The 15,395-nt window shown below is 44.2% G+C and overlaps 1 protein-coding gene across 8 annotated transcripts in view; it reads left to right on the forward strand.

Moving 5' to 3' along the window:
* LOC134173689 (A disintegrin and metalloproteinase with thrombospondin motifs 2-like) overlaps positions 1-15,395 on the forward strand; it is a 176,055-nt gene that overhangs the window by 101,822 nt on the left and 58,838 nt on the right. The window contains exons 1-2 of one of the 8 annotated variants that reach the window (XM_062637966.1): positions 9,106-9,219; positions 9,740-9,945. The exons of 6 other annotated variants lie outside the window; for them this stretch is intronic. In XM_062637966.1, coding sequence (XP_062493950.1) covers positions 9,879-9,945 — 67 coding nt within the window. In that variant the 5' untranslated portion in view covers positions 9,106-9,219; positions 9,740-9,878. Of the gene's footprint in view, positions 1-9,105; positions 9,220-9,739; positions 9,946-15,395 lie in introns of those variants that run through there. One more of the 8 variants, XM_062637967.1, reaches the window with a different exon arrangement.

Here is a 15,395-nt window from a genome sequence, read left to right on the forward strand (position 1 = left end):
CCTTATGATAAGACCTGTTCTGAATGCATCTTCTTTGGATTGTACTCCATGTTCACCACCACGATGTTTGAAAACCTTTCACTTCAGTAGCTTAGTGAAGTGCTCACATCCCCATATCCCTGTTTAGGGAGAGGCACGGTGGCCACTGTTACTTATTCTTTGTGCGCTGTCTTTCTGCAGATACAAAGCCATTCCTGCCTTTTTCACTTTGCTTATCATTATTGCTGTTTAATGATAGAGATTCCAAGGGAATACACAAAGCGAGGAAATCTTGGAAACCTCTCCACAGGGTGTTGTGGAGAGTGAATATGAGAATGCGCAGTTTAATTAAGACTACCTGGCAGACATTCAGGCAAGGGAGGTCATGTTTAAGTAATTTGCTGGAGTTGTTTGAGGATAAAACTGCCCCAAGAGATAAGGGGAAGTCAGTGAATGTGGTATATTTAAATTTTGAAGGTGGTTCCTGCATCCAGAATGAGTTTCCATGCTGTGTCCTGGCAGAAGAAGCTCAGGGCAGTGGCCAGGAGGGCACCAGGTCCATCAGGAAGTGGTATAGGAATAGTAATGATCCTGCTAATCTTATGTAGTAATTCCCATCTGGATTAGCGTTGGGGAAGATGCTGCATTGGAAGTAATGCATCATGTGGTGGGACAGCTGAGGAAGTGGAGAGCATCTATGGACATCAGTGGGAAAAGAAGAGGGCACCAGTGGAAGCCATGTTTGAGGAACCCTGGAGTCAAGGGGACCTTTTAACCATGGCATGCTGCCTGCTCCCCTTCTGGTGTCTGGTGATGAACTCACGCGTGTGTAATGCAGGCAGCCAGGGAAACCCCCTCTCCCTTGCAAAGGAATGAAGAAACAGCAGTGTAGACACACCATGGTAAAGGTAAAGTTTTTATTAAGGTATTTGTGCTACATGTATATAGAGTGGGTTTAATCTCGCATAGCAGGAGATTGTATGAGACATGTGCAGGAGGATTAACCTTGATTTAACGTGAGCATTCTTTTTTTTATTGCTTTTAAATAAATTGCCAGGTTAGTGCTGGATCCTTAAACATGGCAGCACTCATGCTAAGTCTGAATGACAGAAGATTTGAGTGGTTTCAGCATTATAACATCCACAGATGCTTTTCACAGCCCTGGACCCAGCTGACATGATGCCAAGAAGCTCCCAGTTTCCCAGATCTCAAAAGGGCTGTGAAGTTAAGCACGGTATTCCCCAGCTTTGGGTTTAAACTTTTAATTCCCAACCTGCCAGGCAGTCAGGGTGGGCCTCTTCTGAAGCTGAATTACCTTTAGCACAGGGTTTTATTAGATGAGGCTTTTCTCAGCCATGTCAGGCATGAAAGACTAAGTATGAATAATGCGTTTAAAAGCTGCATAGAACTGCTGTGTGTAAAACAATGCGTCGCTCTGAAATTGCCAATTGGAGCTCCTGTTTGTTTTGTTGTGTCAGACATGGGCTCTGACATCTTATCCTTTTTTATTTACAGACTAGGAAATAGAAAATCCCCGTTGTTTCTCCCATTTCTAATTGACATTCTAAAGAGGCATGTTCAGTGCAGAGATGTGCATGAGCTGCTGAGTTTTATTGGGTTTTAGTTATGGCTAATAAAACCCATTTTCTGCACGGTTATTTAATTTGCATCTGTAATTGCTGCAGTTGTACATAAATTAGACATGCAATCGGAAGCCTAATTCAGCTCGTCTGCTCCTTCTGCTCCAGCCATAATTATGGAGCTGTGGTAACTTCATGTTAGGAGGCAGAGATTTACAGGAATTTGAGGAAGCAGTTGGCTCCAGGGAAGAAAAGGCTTGTTGCTATCAGCTGCTTACATGGTCATAGAATCATGGAATCCCAGACTGGTTTGGGTTGGAAGGGACCTTAAAGCTCATCCAGTTCCAGCCCCTGCCAACAACTTCCACTAGAGCAGCTTGCTCCAAGCTCTGTCCAACCTGGCCTTGAAGACTGCCAGGGATGGGGCAGCCACAGGTCTCTGGTTCAGTGTCTATGATGGTTATACTTAGTGCCAGCCTGGACTGGGAATCCTTTGGTAACGCTGCCAGCACAGAGTGGGCAACACAACCTGCCCTGTAGGTTTACAGTCCAAGGAGATCTTGCATGAACTTTGGCAGCAGCCACATGTCATGGTCTGGAGAGGGGGCAGGATATTGCTCACAGACCACTAGGCATGATTTTGGCCTTGGTGAGATCGGTAGCTGTAGGTAATGTCTGTGTTGAGCTAAATTCCAGCCTAGAAAACTGGGAAACGAAGACAGAAGAGCTGCATTTGCAGCTGGATGTGAAAGTATATCTTTTTTTACCCTCTCTTTGCCTTGACTAATGGCAACTGAGAGTTTCTGCAACAGGCATCAGTCTCCGCAGGTGAATTCAGGACATGTCTGCGAGACCACATGCAGTACTCTATAGGATTTCTTTTTTAATCTTTTCACAAGGAAGTTCAATCAGTTGCCTTAGTTTCTCTGTTTTGAGACTTCAAATGGGCCTGAAATTTGTGACGTTAAGGAATAATCCTGGCAGGTTAATGCTTCAGACATTTTGTTCTTTGCTAACTTTCCTTGTACTTTAGGTGATCCAAATATTGATGTTCTCTTTTTGTCTCCCAGAGCCATGACTTGGCTTTCCAGATGAGTTTTAAAACATAATTCTAGTGGGATTGTATGATGATATTCAGCCTCCTGAACACATTGCAATGTTTGCAACTTCCTAAGCTAGAGGTGGCTTCTATCAGTGGAAGATAAACACCCCCAGGAGCTTGTGTGGTTGCATACCCTCCTCTCCTCCTCCCTGTTGTAGCCTGCCCTGGTTGGGCACTTTCATACTGTGGAATATGTGTTCACTGAAATGAAACATGAGGTTTTGCTCCATTATTTTATTTTTTACCCCTCAAAAAGCCTGTGCTTCAATTTGGAAATCATTTCAAAACAATCACAGCTTGGTTTTGGTGGACCAGTTATTCAGCAAAATGTAAGGGGTGCCCAGCTGCACTGCAGTATTTCCTTGGACTAACACCAGAATGCAAGAAACTCTGAATCCTTCAGAAATTTTAGAGATTAGCCAGAAATAGACTGAAAAGAGTGAAAAAGTATTAAAGTTCTCTGATCCTAAGAGAAATGTAGGAAAGGTCAAATGGAAGACTTTGCACTGAAGGCAGCCTGGAGCTCAGATGAAGATAAGGTGGAGATCCAGTCTATGGGAGCACCTAGATACCATCAACCCTCTGCTTTCTTTAGAAGCTCAGTGAGACAATAGTAGCTGTTGATACCACTTTTCTAATATAGTTGAAACCACTAAGAAGGTGATGGGTATTGATCAGTGTCAGCTTCAATAGATACATGTCCAGCTCCCACACTGCAGAATATCATCAAGAGTCCTGCAGGTCCAAAATCATGCTTAGTGACTCGTTGGGGCTTCCAGGGCACCAAAGCCAAGTGGAGTCTTTATTGACTGTGGTACTTCCACGTCTTTTTGTTATTCCATAATTGAATAACACTGTTGTTGGTCAAGTGAATGCAGTTCTGTCTGACTTCCAAAACCATTACTTTTCAGCACTGATTTGTGGTCTCAGATCTGCATGAACAGATACTATAGGTGGACTGAATGAGACAGTATTTGTGGTACTTGTGTTGCTGAGGAGACAGGGTACAGTGCTCTTAGGGTGTAATATTGTTTTTAAGAGACCCTGACACCTGGACTGTGCCCTCTTCAGCTACCAAAAGATATTACTTTTTCCTCCAGCCTTGCTTCCCTGATGCTATAAGATGTCACTTTATTTCTTTAAAGTGACTTCAGCTTTGCTGTTTGCCTTTATAGACTTCTCTTCTTCTGGGGTAATGGGAAAATGTAAAGCATTTATCTGTTGAACAGCTGATGCAGTAATATTCTCTTGCTCAGCAAGAACCAAAAGAGGAGAGAGTCTGTTCTGACTTCAGATGAGGGGAGCATGTTACTACTTCTGTTAGCACAGTTTGTGTGGATAATTATTATTTTCAGTGTTTGTTCAGTATTTCTATCTAAACATTAACTTTTGTTGAAGATTAAGAAGATGGATATACTCATGGACAGCTTTTTACCTTCTGGTTTCTAAAATGGAACTTAAAGCATGATGTTATCATTTTTGTATTTGTTCCCTGTCTTTCCATGGTCATTGTTTAACTGATCACAGGAGTTTTCTAGAATCAAGTAAACTAGGAGCAGGTTGGTTAGTCAGTTCTTAACTAGGGAGAAACAGATGATAGAACTCATGTTATCCAAGTTAAGTGTTTGGATAAAACATGTAGCTCATTGCAGAAACTCAGATCTTGAGTGGCTGTTCTTACCAGAAGGTGTTAATTACTGGTTGCCTTCACTACTTAAGTCAGCAGAGCTCTCTGTTAACTTCTCGATTACCCCAAGAACTGCTTTGTAAGGCAGCTTGAAGGGTTTTTTGGTGTTGACTTTGATGTTTCCAATTTAGCCTCTAACCTGTTCTTTTTGCAGAGTAAATGGTGTCTATAAACTGTTCCTGTGCAGGAGGCCGAAACTTATGTGAAGCTTTGTCTGGTTTTACCCTTAATATCTTTTGTTTCTCTAACAGCCATTGGCCTGTCTAGCCTCTTTAGCATCAGGCTGGGTTAACGCCATTCAAAGTGAATTGAATTGAATTTTTAAAAGCTGAATATCTCAATTTGCAGTTGTATCTGATAGTTTTATAATGCGTTTGACTCCTTTTCAAAAAGATTTCTAATAAAGGTGTTAGCTAACGAGTTGTCCACCAACCCTCCAACCACTTTCATTTTAGCCATTATTGTGTGTGTGTGTGTGTATATATATCTATATATGTAAAAGTCTTCCCAGCCCTTCTTACTGGACATCATTGTGCATTTGCTTTCCAAAGTCTGATTTCATTCTCTATAGTAAGAGCAGAGGAGTCATTAATACTAATGCAATCTGATAATGCTCTGCAAAGTGAATACAAATGCAATTTCTGATCACTTTAAACCTTATTTACAGAAAGGTGAGACTGACTTTAATTCAGGAGATAAATTCCTTGCTGCATAATCCTTGAAAGGCTTTTATTTTGATGTGCAGTGATTTGTCCCTATAGGAGAGTTCTCTATCCCTTGCCAAAGAGCATTACATCCTACCAGCTACAACTTGTCTAGTAGGCAAATGACCTCAGTTTGATCAGGCTGCAAGCCAGTCTGAAGGACAAGTCAGACACGGAAGGGTAGAGCTTGCTTATCAATAACCTATGAATAATCAACAGACTTGCAGAGATCCTGGAGGATCCTTCCCTTGGAGGAATGGACCTTAAAGTTCTAACCTGCTGCCACGGGCAGGGACACCTTCCACTAGACCAGGTTGCTCCAAGCCCCTGTGTCCAACCTGGCCTTGAACACTGCCAGGGATGGGGCAGCCACAGCTCTGGGCAACTGGTGCCAGTGCCTCAGCACCCTCACAGTGAAGAACTTGTGCCTAATGTCTAATCTAAATTGACTCTCTTTCAATTGAAAATTAATTTTTCATTCACAAAATGTTAACGGATTTCATGGCAGTGGGCTTGAAACAAACCATTTCTCTTCTTTCCCTTGAAACATGTTTTTAAACGATTCTCTGAACTGAGACTTGAAGTGTTTGATTTTCTATCAAATGAGTAAAAAGAGACTCTGGATGAACTGATTTGTTCATTTCTTTACTTTAAAAAAAAAAACTTTACTATTTCATTTCTTTACTTACTAAAAACTTCACTATTCAAGTCCATTTGACCCAAAAGGAATTAAAAATATCTTGGACCTGGCAGCAAACTAAACAGCTGCATTTTGACTTGCCTCTAATCCCTTTAAAGCCCACAATTATTAACGCTAAATTTATCTTGAAAAAGAAACCTGAAAGCCCATCCCTTGTGCACTGCGGAGATGGAGCCTTCCAAAGCCAGCCTCTCATCCCTGTGCTCCCTGCAGCTTGGGGGCTGCTCACAGCCTGCAGCTCTTGGGGCTGGGCAGCAGGAGGTGGGAGCCAGCCCCGGCTTCACCTTCCTTGGGGCAGTGGAGATGTGCAGTGTGAAGACCAGCCATCATTTCTTTTCACTTTCCCGTTTTGCATTTGTGCTGTTCCAGTTTCTGCCTCTTCATTTGCCATCTCCCCAGAGGGTTTTGGGATCCTTGCATCCATCCAGCTGCTTTCCCTCCTCCCTTCTTCCCCCTCTCTCCATCCCTGGTATACATTCATGAAAAGTGCTACATTTTGTAAGCATCTCAGCTACCAGTGTCAGGACCTCGTCTCTTACCCACTGCAATAGGAAGGGCAGCATTTAGCAGTTTGCCTTTTGTAGGGCCTGACAGATTCAGAGCCCTTATACAAATAACAAAGGAAGCCTTTGCCCTTGATTTGGACACGCCTTGGGAATAAACTTCGAGCTTTCAGTAGAGCAGAGACTGTTTCTCTCTTTCAGGGTGTTTTACTGTCATTTTGAAGCTTAAGAAATGCTCCAAGTTTGCCTTGTCTTTCTTACAGTCTCTAATCAACTGCAGCTGGTTTTGTTATTGCAGAAGGTCCAAGCAGATTTAGCAACAAGGATATTTTCAAAACACAGGTGAAATTATAACTCCTTCTTGCTCTGAATCAAATCCTGCCAGTGTAAGTAGCCAAGGCATCGTACATCACGCTGCCTTTGCTCAGCCTGTCCGGATTATGGTTTCTTCTTGTGAAGCTCAAATTAACCTTCCTTTTCTTTCCTGGCTGACTGCTGATTTCTGGCATAACAGTCTGAGCTGAACAAGAGGCTGGTTGAAGTTCAAATTGCAGGTGTTTTTCACCCTAGTATCTGGAAAACTTTCTTCCTATGTTATTCTTCACAAGGTGAAACGAGCAGATCATTTACTTTGTCTAATTAAAAGATCGTTATGATTACATAGAGGACAGGAGCTCTTTGCATTGTCATTTGTGTGATACCTTATTTACACTGATAAGATTTATACTATGTTTGTTATCCTTGGCATTGAAAACACTTAATTGTATAATTTACAGCGTTGTGAGACTTTATACCTGACAAAAGAGCTCCACTTTTAAATGGATGGAATAATTCCATTTTGAAATGCTACCAAAAGGCACGATTTATTGTTCTGTAGTTATGGCTAAAAAGCACTGGAAAGATGCATATTTGCTTCAGCCATTATTTTTCAGTAGTACTTCCCATGATGTAGGGTGATTTTATGTATTTCTTTGCCTTTTCTCCCTCTTCTCAGCCCCTGCCCTGGCTAGGAATTTGACTCTTTTTTTTTTACATGTGTGTGTTTTCATATTTATTTGTTAAAGTCTATTAAAACCTGATTTTCCCTTCTTGCAGCATAGTTGGCTTATGGAAAGACAACTGCCATCCCCTTTAACCTGTTATTCAGTTCCTGTGCCATGGTTTGGCATTTTATTCTGTTAAAAATGCAGGTGGGATTGTTAGACATGTCACCTACAAAGCCAGGGGTCAGCTATGCAGCTTATTTAATGTGCTAATTTGCTGTAATGTAATCATGCTTGGAATTTGGATTGGACGTTGGAGTATCTTGGTGGCAGACTTGGACTCAAATAGGCCATAAGCACTTCATTATAGCCAGGGAAAGTAAGTTGTGGGTCAGACCCTGATTCTTTTTGTGCAAAGGGAAGGGTTTGGGTCTTCAGGTGGGATCTCTGGGGCTCGTACACCTTCATGAAGCTGTAGCCTGCATGGAGACATAGCTGAACTCTCCAGCTTAATTAATCATGCATTAGCTGTAAATAAGATTGAGAGTATTGAGCTCTATTTGTAGCTCTGTATGAGCCCTGTACAACGAAGCCAACTTTGCATGGGTGCACACGTGTGCTTGCGGGTTCGCAAGGGATAGAGCCCTTTTCCTGAGGTAGCCATAGGCTCTCTGAACGGGTGTGATGTAGGAAATCATAGAATCCCAGACTGGTTTGGGTTGGAAGGGACCTTAAAGATCATCCACTTCCAACCCCCTGCCACGGGTCCACTAGACCAGGTTGCTCAAAAGCAACATGTTCTGCAAGTCACAGGCTCTGCACGGAAGGCCAGTTTACAATGACTTGCCCAAATACTTGCAGGATAAGCATTTCCCAGGTACAATCAGTTACGTCAATGAAACTTAGACACTGGCCCATAAATTAAGTTGCATTTTTTGCCCCTTCTTGAGCTTACTTTTAAGCACTGAGTTAGAAACTTCTTGCTTGTTCATAAGTTGTGAAACCTGTGTTTGCATTAGTAAGGTTGGGAGTTGAAAAGTTTCCAAAGGATAAATTTTGCTGCTGGAAAAAAATATGTTCTGTTCTCAAAGACCATTTCAACCAGGTCACTCAGATTGGTTTGCCTGGCTGGTTTGCCATTCCTTTCATTCCCCCTTTCTGACTATTATGTTGTAATATGAAAGTTAAAACGGTAACACAATATATTTCACCATTTGGAAAAAAAAGAAATAGTGTTTTAGCCCAGGGTGTTCTCTTGCCTTGCTCTCACTTAATCTTTTAACAGTGCAATTATCTCTCATCTTTGTTATTCATTGTGTGACTGTGGCCCTGATGAGATCAATTTAGTTTTCAAGTTCTCTTTCTAGTATTGTGATACCTTTTCTCTTTGTTGTGACATGCCAGAAGAGATCTCCCTGGCAACATCTACCTGTGGTTATTCCCAGTGCCTCTCACTGGGCCATTTGCCATGGTGTCCACTGCACCATTGTCACAGTGCTAATTGGTTTAGCCTTCCAAAAACACAATTCCTTGCCTTTCAGTTTTGAAAGTTCTCCCCTGGTTTTGCCACTTTTGTAGGTTTCAGCTTAGTTATTTGTTATAGCTCTGATTGAGGCAAGAACCTGAGTATATCTTGAGATTTAAAGTCATTGTGCTATTGTGCGGGTGCAAAAGAAAGGGAGCAGTGACTGTGCCTGTGTGTTTGCAAGAATGTGCACTCATTCTGCAAATATGGGACAATTCTTCTGCCCCAAGAACTTTACAAGAATTGCCCTATAAAGGCCCAAATACACAGTATTTGAAACACTGTTATGTAGTTTGAACGTCTGATTTCTCATGCCATGAGCAGATCGTTCCAGGAGGAGTTAGTTCAGCTGCCGTATCTACCGGCCTTCTTGCAGCTGGAATCTGAGACCTATTTGTGGGAGCCCAGCCCAGCTTACCCCAGCACCCGTGGCAAACTTCCCTGGACAGATGAAAGGTGGAGCAGGCTCCGTGTTAAAATGTGATTTGACTAGAAATGGCATTGCTCTAAACTAAGAGGCAGGGAGCTCGTAATGAGATCATATGGTGAGCAAGGCATGCAGCCCAAAAGTTCCCTTTTAAATTCCTTCTTTGCAGATAAGGGCAGGACGAGGATTCGTAACCTGGGTGAGGATGCCTGGTGCATGCCTGGTCTTTATGACTGCTAGGTGTGGTCTTGCTTTTGGTTTATGTAAACGCGTGGAAGAGATGGAATTTGAACACACACCCAAAGAGAGTTCTGCTGTGATAATTGCTCTTTGTTAAGGGTTTACCAAATAGCAGCCACTGTGTTAACCTGTGGTTTGAGAAATCACAAGAATCCTCTGAACGTTGAGCTCCAAGTCAAAACTGTGTTGAGGCAGTGCCCTCCTGGGGGTGCCTTTTGAAGAGGGCTAACTTGGTATCATGTACCCAGGGCACTGTGTGTGATTTGCTTCTCTTGTTTAGACCATTTTCAATTTGCTTTCACCTCACAGGAGCTCTCTTCCATTTTAATTCACCTTCCTGGATTTACCCAGATTTCTTATGAATGATCTATAGCAGAAGTGCCCGAATGCAGACTGTGGAATGGGAAGGGGAATTCTAAATTATGAAAGACCAATGTAGCTGAGCGGGATGGTGACGGGGGAGAAGAAGACAAACAGAGGGCATCTGGAAAGCAAAAAAGAAAACAAAGAGGAAGGTGAGCAGGGCTTTAAAACTTGCAGAAATCAGAGAAACTGTTGATGAGGAAGTGACCAAAACATGTCCTGGTTGTGTGCAACTGTAATGAAAAACAACCCCCAAATAGAGGAACTTAAAAATGGGAGAAAAGGTTTTCAGGGAATGAAAAGCAAGATTTGTTGACTGTTCCTTGTTTGCTTCACCCTCCGTGAGCTGAGCTTCAATTTACCATGGAAGACAAATGAGGATTTTAGAATACATGAACAGGCTAATTGGGGGCTAACTGGGGAGTCGGTTGATCTCGGAGGACAGACACAACAGAAGCCTGCAGCATACGAGTGGCAGGGAGCGTTACCGAAGGATGACTTGTGATTTAAGGCGCAATTCCCAAAAGAGCAGTTCTTTGTCAAGCTGTCGAGGGCGTCTGGTACTTTTCCAGAGGTGCAGATGTACTTGAGCAGTGGGAAGCTGAGACTTAAAGCAAGTCCACCCTGGCTCCTTCTGCTTCCCTGCCACACAGACTGTTCCTCCTGTCTTTGCCTCCTGCCTGTGCTGTGATGCTCCAGGCTCGGGGTGGCATCACTACCAGCTTCAGTGCAGCTGAGCAGGGGTGGGTGCCCTGTGCTTTCGCAGCGCTGCGTGCACAGGTATGGTGTGACCACAACACAACAGGCTCCAGTTGTGCTTTGCTGGAGCTCAGTCTCAGTCACTGGGGTTAAAAAGGCAAAATTAGCCGGTGTTTTGCAGCAAGCCACATGAAGGAATGGGAAGCTGGGTGTTCCTTCAGGAGCATGTACCAGGGATGGAGATCAGCAGCAAAACGGCACGTCAGAAGTGCTGGTCCTTGTGAGCCTGCAGAGAAGGTGCTCAGCAGTTGGCTCAGGTGTTTGTCTGCTCCTGCAGTGTCAGATGAAGTGTCTGCACAAGCAAACAAGCTGCATTTGAAATGGTGGCTGGCTGGTCTGAATGCTGGACGCTCCTATGGGAAGAGGAATTCCAGTGTGGTGGTGTGCTGACAAGCTGCAGATGATGGCTGTGAACATGACATGCAGTTCAGTCTCCCTGTCCTGGTCTCTCTGCTCTGGGCTTGTCAGAAAGTCCCCTTCCCTCTATTTGAAAGAGGAAGTAAAACATTAAAAACTGCTTTATTAAGACAGTATCACTGCTGGGAGATTGAGGAACCCTAAAGCTGGTCCTGTTGAAGCTTCATAAGGGACTCTTTAGGAACTGTGTGTGCAGCTGTATTTCCCTGACCCCATTTGAAAGGGATCATGAAAAAACCAAAACAAGATCACAATCCAGCAACTATGCGTTTGGTGGATGTCCTAAAGGGAGTGACAGAAAACACAGGGAGAGGCAGTTTTCGTGTCAGGCAGTGTGTTTATGCTTCAGTAACTCACAGCATCTGTTTGAGCTTTGCCTGCCATGATGGGTAAGGCAGAATCAGAAGATGTCATGTAATTAGGTTTCTATAAGGCACATGATAGCAAAGATTAATGAGCAAGGCAAAAATTCCCAGAAAGTAAGGTGTTGTCAGACATCCCAAACTGTCACAGATGGAGAAGTCTTCTGGAGACCTGCAAAGGCAAGACTGAGGTTTGTGTCAGTGTGAATTTTCCTTGTCCTAGAGATGGGAATTGGAGCATGGCTGCATGATGCTGCCGTGGTACTGGATGTTGAGACCTCTAGTCCCAGTGAACGTGGAAGCTCAGGTAGAGCTAACAAAAGAAGGAAAATATCAGATTGAAAAGTGGAACAGTTTGGGTAGAAGGTTGGGATATTGCACATTGCTCAGAAGGGAGCAGAGCAGAGGGATCGTGTATGACGTGCAATGCTGTAAGCAGTTTGCACCTGCACTGTATAAAGACCTGTCCTCTTCAGGTCTCGATGTACTCTACATGTATTAATGCATCACTGGGGCTGTCACAGATGGGCACCTTTGAGTCAGCAAACAACTCGGACTTTACTGCCTAAGAGTAGTAAGGATCACTTGCTGTGTTAACTGAAAGCAGAAATAGAGGGCACCTAAAACCCCAGGCTGCAGCACCCAGCAGGATTGTGCACATGCTTTTCCCTTGGTAGTTTTGCTGCCTGGCTCCCAGCTGCCTTCTGCATCTCCCAGCACCACAGGGATAGTCTGTGTCAGGGGCAGGAGCACAAGCCAGGCTGCCTGGCTCCAGGTTTTATGCTGAAGCCAGAAGCACAAGTTTCCTTTCCATTGACAACTTGGGCACTTTTATTCCTCCTCTGGGAGACGGTCTGCAGGGCTAGGAGAAAATCACTAAAACACCAATGATGTTTTAGCTGGCTTTAGAAAAAAGAGTGATTTTGAGGGATTTTTGGGTGAGCTGTTACAGTGCTGCTGTCTTTTTGAATTATTCTGCATGAGCAGCACAGGAGAAGAACACAGCCTTGCCTCTCAGTGGTTAATTTTCACAAATGTGAATTTTTCCTAGCGGGAGCAAGGAGGAGGTTTCAATACAGGCTATTGTTAGCCCCTGCAAATGCCAAGTGTCTGCTCTGGGGAGATGGAGAACAAAGTTGGCCCCAATAATTAGTGGCTGGTGCACTGATTTGGCAAAAGGTGCTGAAAATGAACATCTGATGGAGAGGTCTTGGGATGGTTTAGTTAAACACAGTGCAGTTTGAGATGACTTTTGGGATGTTACTGTGGAAAGTGCAGGCCTGATCAGAAGGAAAATGTGAAGGAGTTTGGTGTCTTCTTTAGTTCGTTGAGTTTTTCTCTTGAGCTTTCCTAGGGCATTGTTAGCAATACAATGATACAACCGAGTTACTGAGGATAACTAAGGAAAGTTGAGATGGCAAAACATGAAAAATGTCTCCTTTACTACAGGTACAACTTTGTTCACTTCCTCTTTGGTAAGGCGCAGGTATTAATTTGATATGGATGTGGCTGTCACGTAGGAGCAAATCCGACATGGGAATAGCACAGCATGGGCCAGTTCATCATCCAAGAGACCAAGAGCAGCGCTGGAGGAGAGGAATGCCTGTGGTGTGTGGTCAGGCTGTGTGTGGAGGCATCCCTGCCTGTCTCCCAGAAGAGTCTCCTGGGGAAGGACACTGGTGGGATATGAATAAAAGTCTTGCAGCTACAGCTGTAAACGTATAGAGCTGTGCTGCTGGTCTTGGGATGATTCCAGCACCAGCTGGAGCTGGTGCAACTTGCTCTCTGCTGGAAAGGACATTGGGTTGATGCCTCAGAGTGCCCACTGGGCATGTTGTCTTGAGGGGTAGCACTTGAGGGGTGAAGGTAACTTTGGATTTGGGGAATTTTTGTGCTCCAAGCAAAACTTAAAGTGCTTGGTTGGCACCCACTGGCAGAAAGACGACTCCCAGGGAAACTCCTGGTAACTTTCCTCAGGGAGTCGACAGGACTGTAAGGATTAGTGTGACAGTGATGAAGTGAGGAACAGAGAGGGAGCACAAGCAGTTTTCACTGCAGGATGGTAGGATCACGTTTCGCCTCTGGCTGATTTACTCACAGCAGGAATAAAGCTACTGCACTAGGAGTTAGTTTGACTTTGACACATAAAAGAAAGAAATGAAAGCACAGAAGCTCTTGATACCTTGACAGCCAACCATCCACCAGAATAACACCCCCCAGCAGCAGAGCTGCCCATCTGCAGCCGCAGTGCGGGCTCGGCTCTCCTGCTTGCCCAGCGCTGCAGCTCTGCAACAGCAGGGCTGATGGCTTTGGCCTCACTGCTGATTGCTGTAGCTCTTGGTGAGCTGCACAGAGAGGACATGACCTGCAGCCCCTGCCAGCCCCGTCTTACTTTTCTAGAGATTTTGTGAGATTTATGGTCAGATTTTACAGAAACTGTGATTTGCCTTATAGATCATCGATGTATGATTGACCCCCAGTCCTGTAGTGAATCCCCTGAGACTGCTGTGATAGCTTGGTAATCACTGCTGGGTGCTAGCAAGGATTAACACTGAGGTTTCCTTGGTGGAGTAAAACATGAGGTAGGGCTGGAGCTCGCTGCTTGGCTGGTTTTGAGCCCTGGTAAAGAGCTGTCTCCATTGCTGCAAGGCCAGACCCCTTCCCTCTCCACAGTAACTCTTAGAGTGACAGCTGGGCTCTGCATGAAGAGAGAATTTTCCTGCTGAATCATAGATTCTGACCAACTTGCAGCCCCAGGAGCAGAAGCTGCTGGAGCCTTGAGGCTGGTAATGAGAACACGGTGGTTGTGCTTATTAGCTGCATTAAATGCTGTTCTCCCAGGAGAAGGATGTTGTGGCTCTATGGGGATGTAGGACCGCTGCATGGGGCTTTCTGTCTTGTCCTGTGTGTGAGCTGAGCTCTGCTAGTGCATTGCAGTGGCCTACAGCTTTGGGTCTCATGACAAGCATGGCCTTGAAGCTTGGTGGAGAAATGGTAAGGACACACTGGACACATTGCCCAGGCAAATGTGCCTTTTGGGGACTGTCCTTTGACTGGAGGCCTCTTCTAGGAGGCAAAGAGGCAAGCATCTCACCACACAAGGCACAGCCTGAAGCACCATGGAGGATGGGTGTGCATCCCTCCTGGCAGCCAGGGGCTGTACAGGTTGGTAGGTTGTGGTTACCACAGTAGGAATCTATGGGGTCTCTGCTCAAGCTGCACATTGCTCGGCACATGCTGAAGCAGAAGCCTAAGGCAGCGACCTTAAGGCCAGAGCACAGTCATTGTAATAACGAGCCCAGTGATCTGGTGACTCATTCATCCCTTCCCAAGCAGCCAGTTTTGATGTGAAAACTTCAATAAATGAAGATGGAGAATCCACTTCTGTAACATTTCCAAGAGTTGTTTCTTGTTTCTGCTTTGAAGATGATGGCTTCAACTTCCTCCCTTTCCTTCCTATTATGTTTCTGTGAACTAAGCACTGGGAAACTTTAATCAAGCTGGAGTGCTCTCGCGCCTTTCTTCGCCTCTCTGAGCAAGTCTTCCTGAAATTGTCTGAAATCAAGAGGTTCTCCACGGGGCTTCTCTTGTAATGCAAATGATAATAATGATATTAATGGCAATCATTGTTATTCTGTAGGGTGAAATGTCTATATTTTCATGTTAATTTTTAGTAGGCAAGTGTCTCATTAACTGCATCCCATCCTGTAAGAGAATGTGCATTTCATATCACAGGGACTGTTATAAATCGTTAGTAATAAAGTTGGCTGCTGTTGTGCCTGATGGATTGGTCTTTGTCATACAATAATGCAGAGCGACATGGCAAGTTGGGAATGAAATATGAAAAGCTGTTAAAAACATTGTGAACCTAGTTATAAATTAATTACTTTAATATTTAAATTGTGTTCCTGAGCTGTAACAATAAGGAAGATCCATGTCACTACTGTTGAATTGAATGTATGCATCTAAGAAAGTAGCTCATGTTTTGAAGCAGCAGGGATGGGTTTCTTACTACCTGCCTGGATAGAAAAAGGATATGTTGGCAACTGCACTTGCCTTCTGTG

This window comes from Pezoporus occidentalis, unplaced genomic scaffold (genome assembly GCF_034315485.1).
Source record: "Pezoporus occidentalis ecotype Australia unplaced genomic scaffold, CSIRO_AGI_Poc_V1 ctg55, whole genome shotgun sequence".
NCBI lineage: Eukaryota > Metazoa > Chordata > Aves > Psittaciformes > Psittacidae > Pezoporus > Pezoporus occidentalis.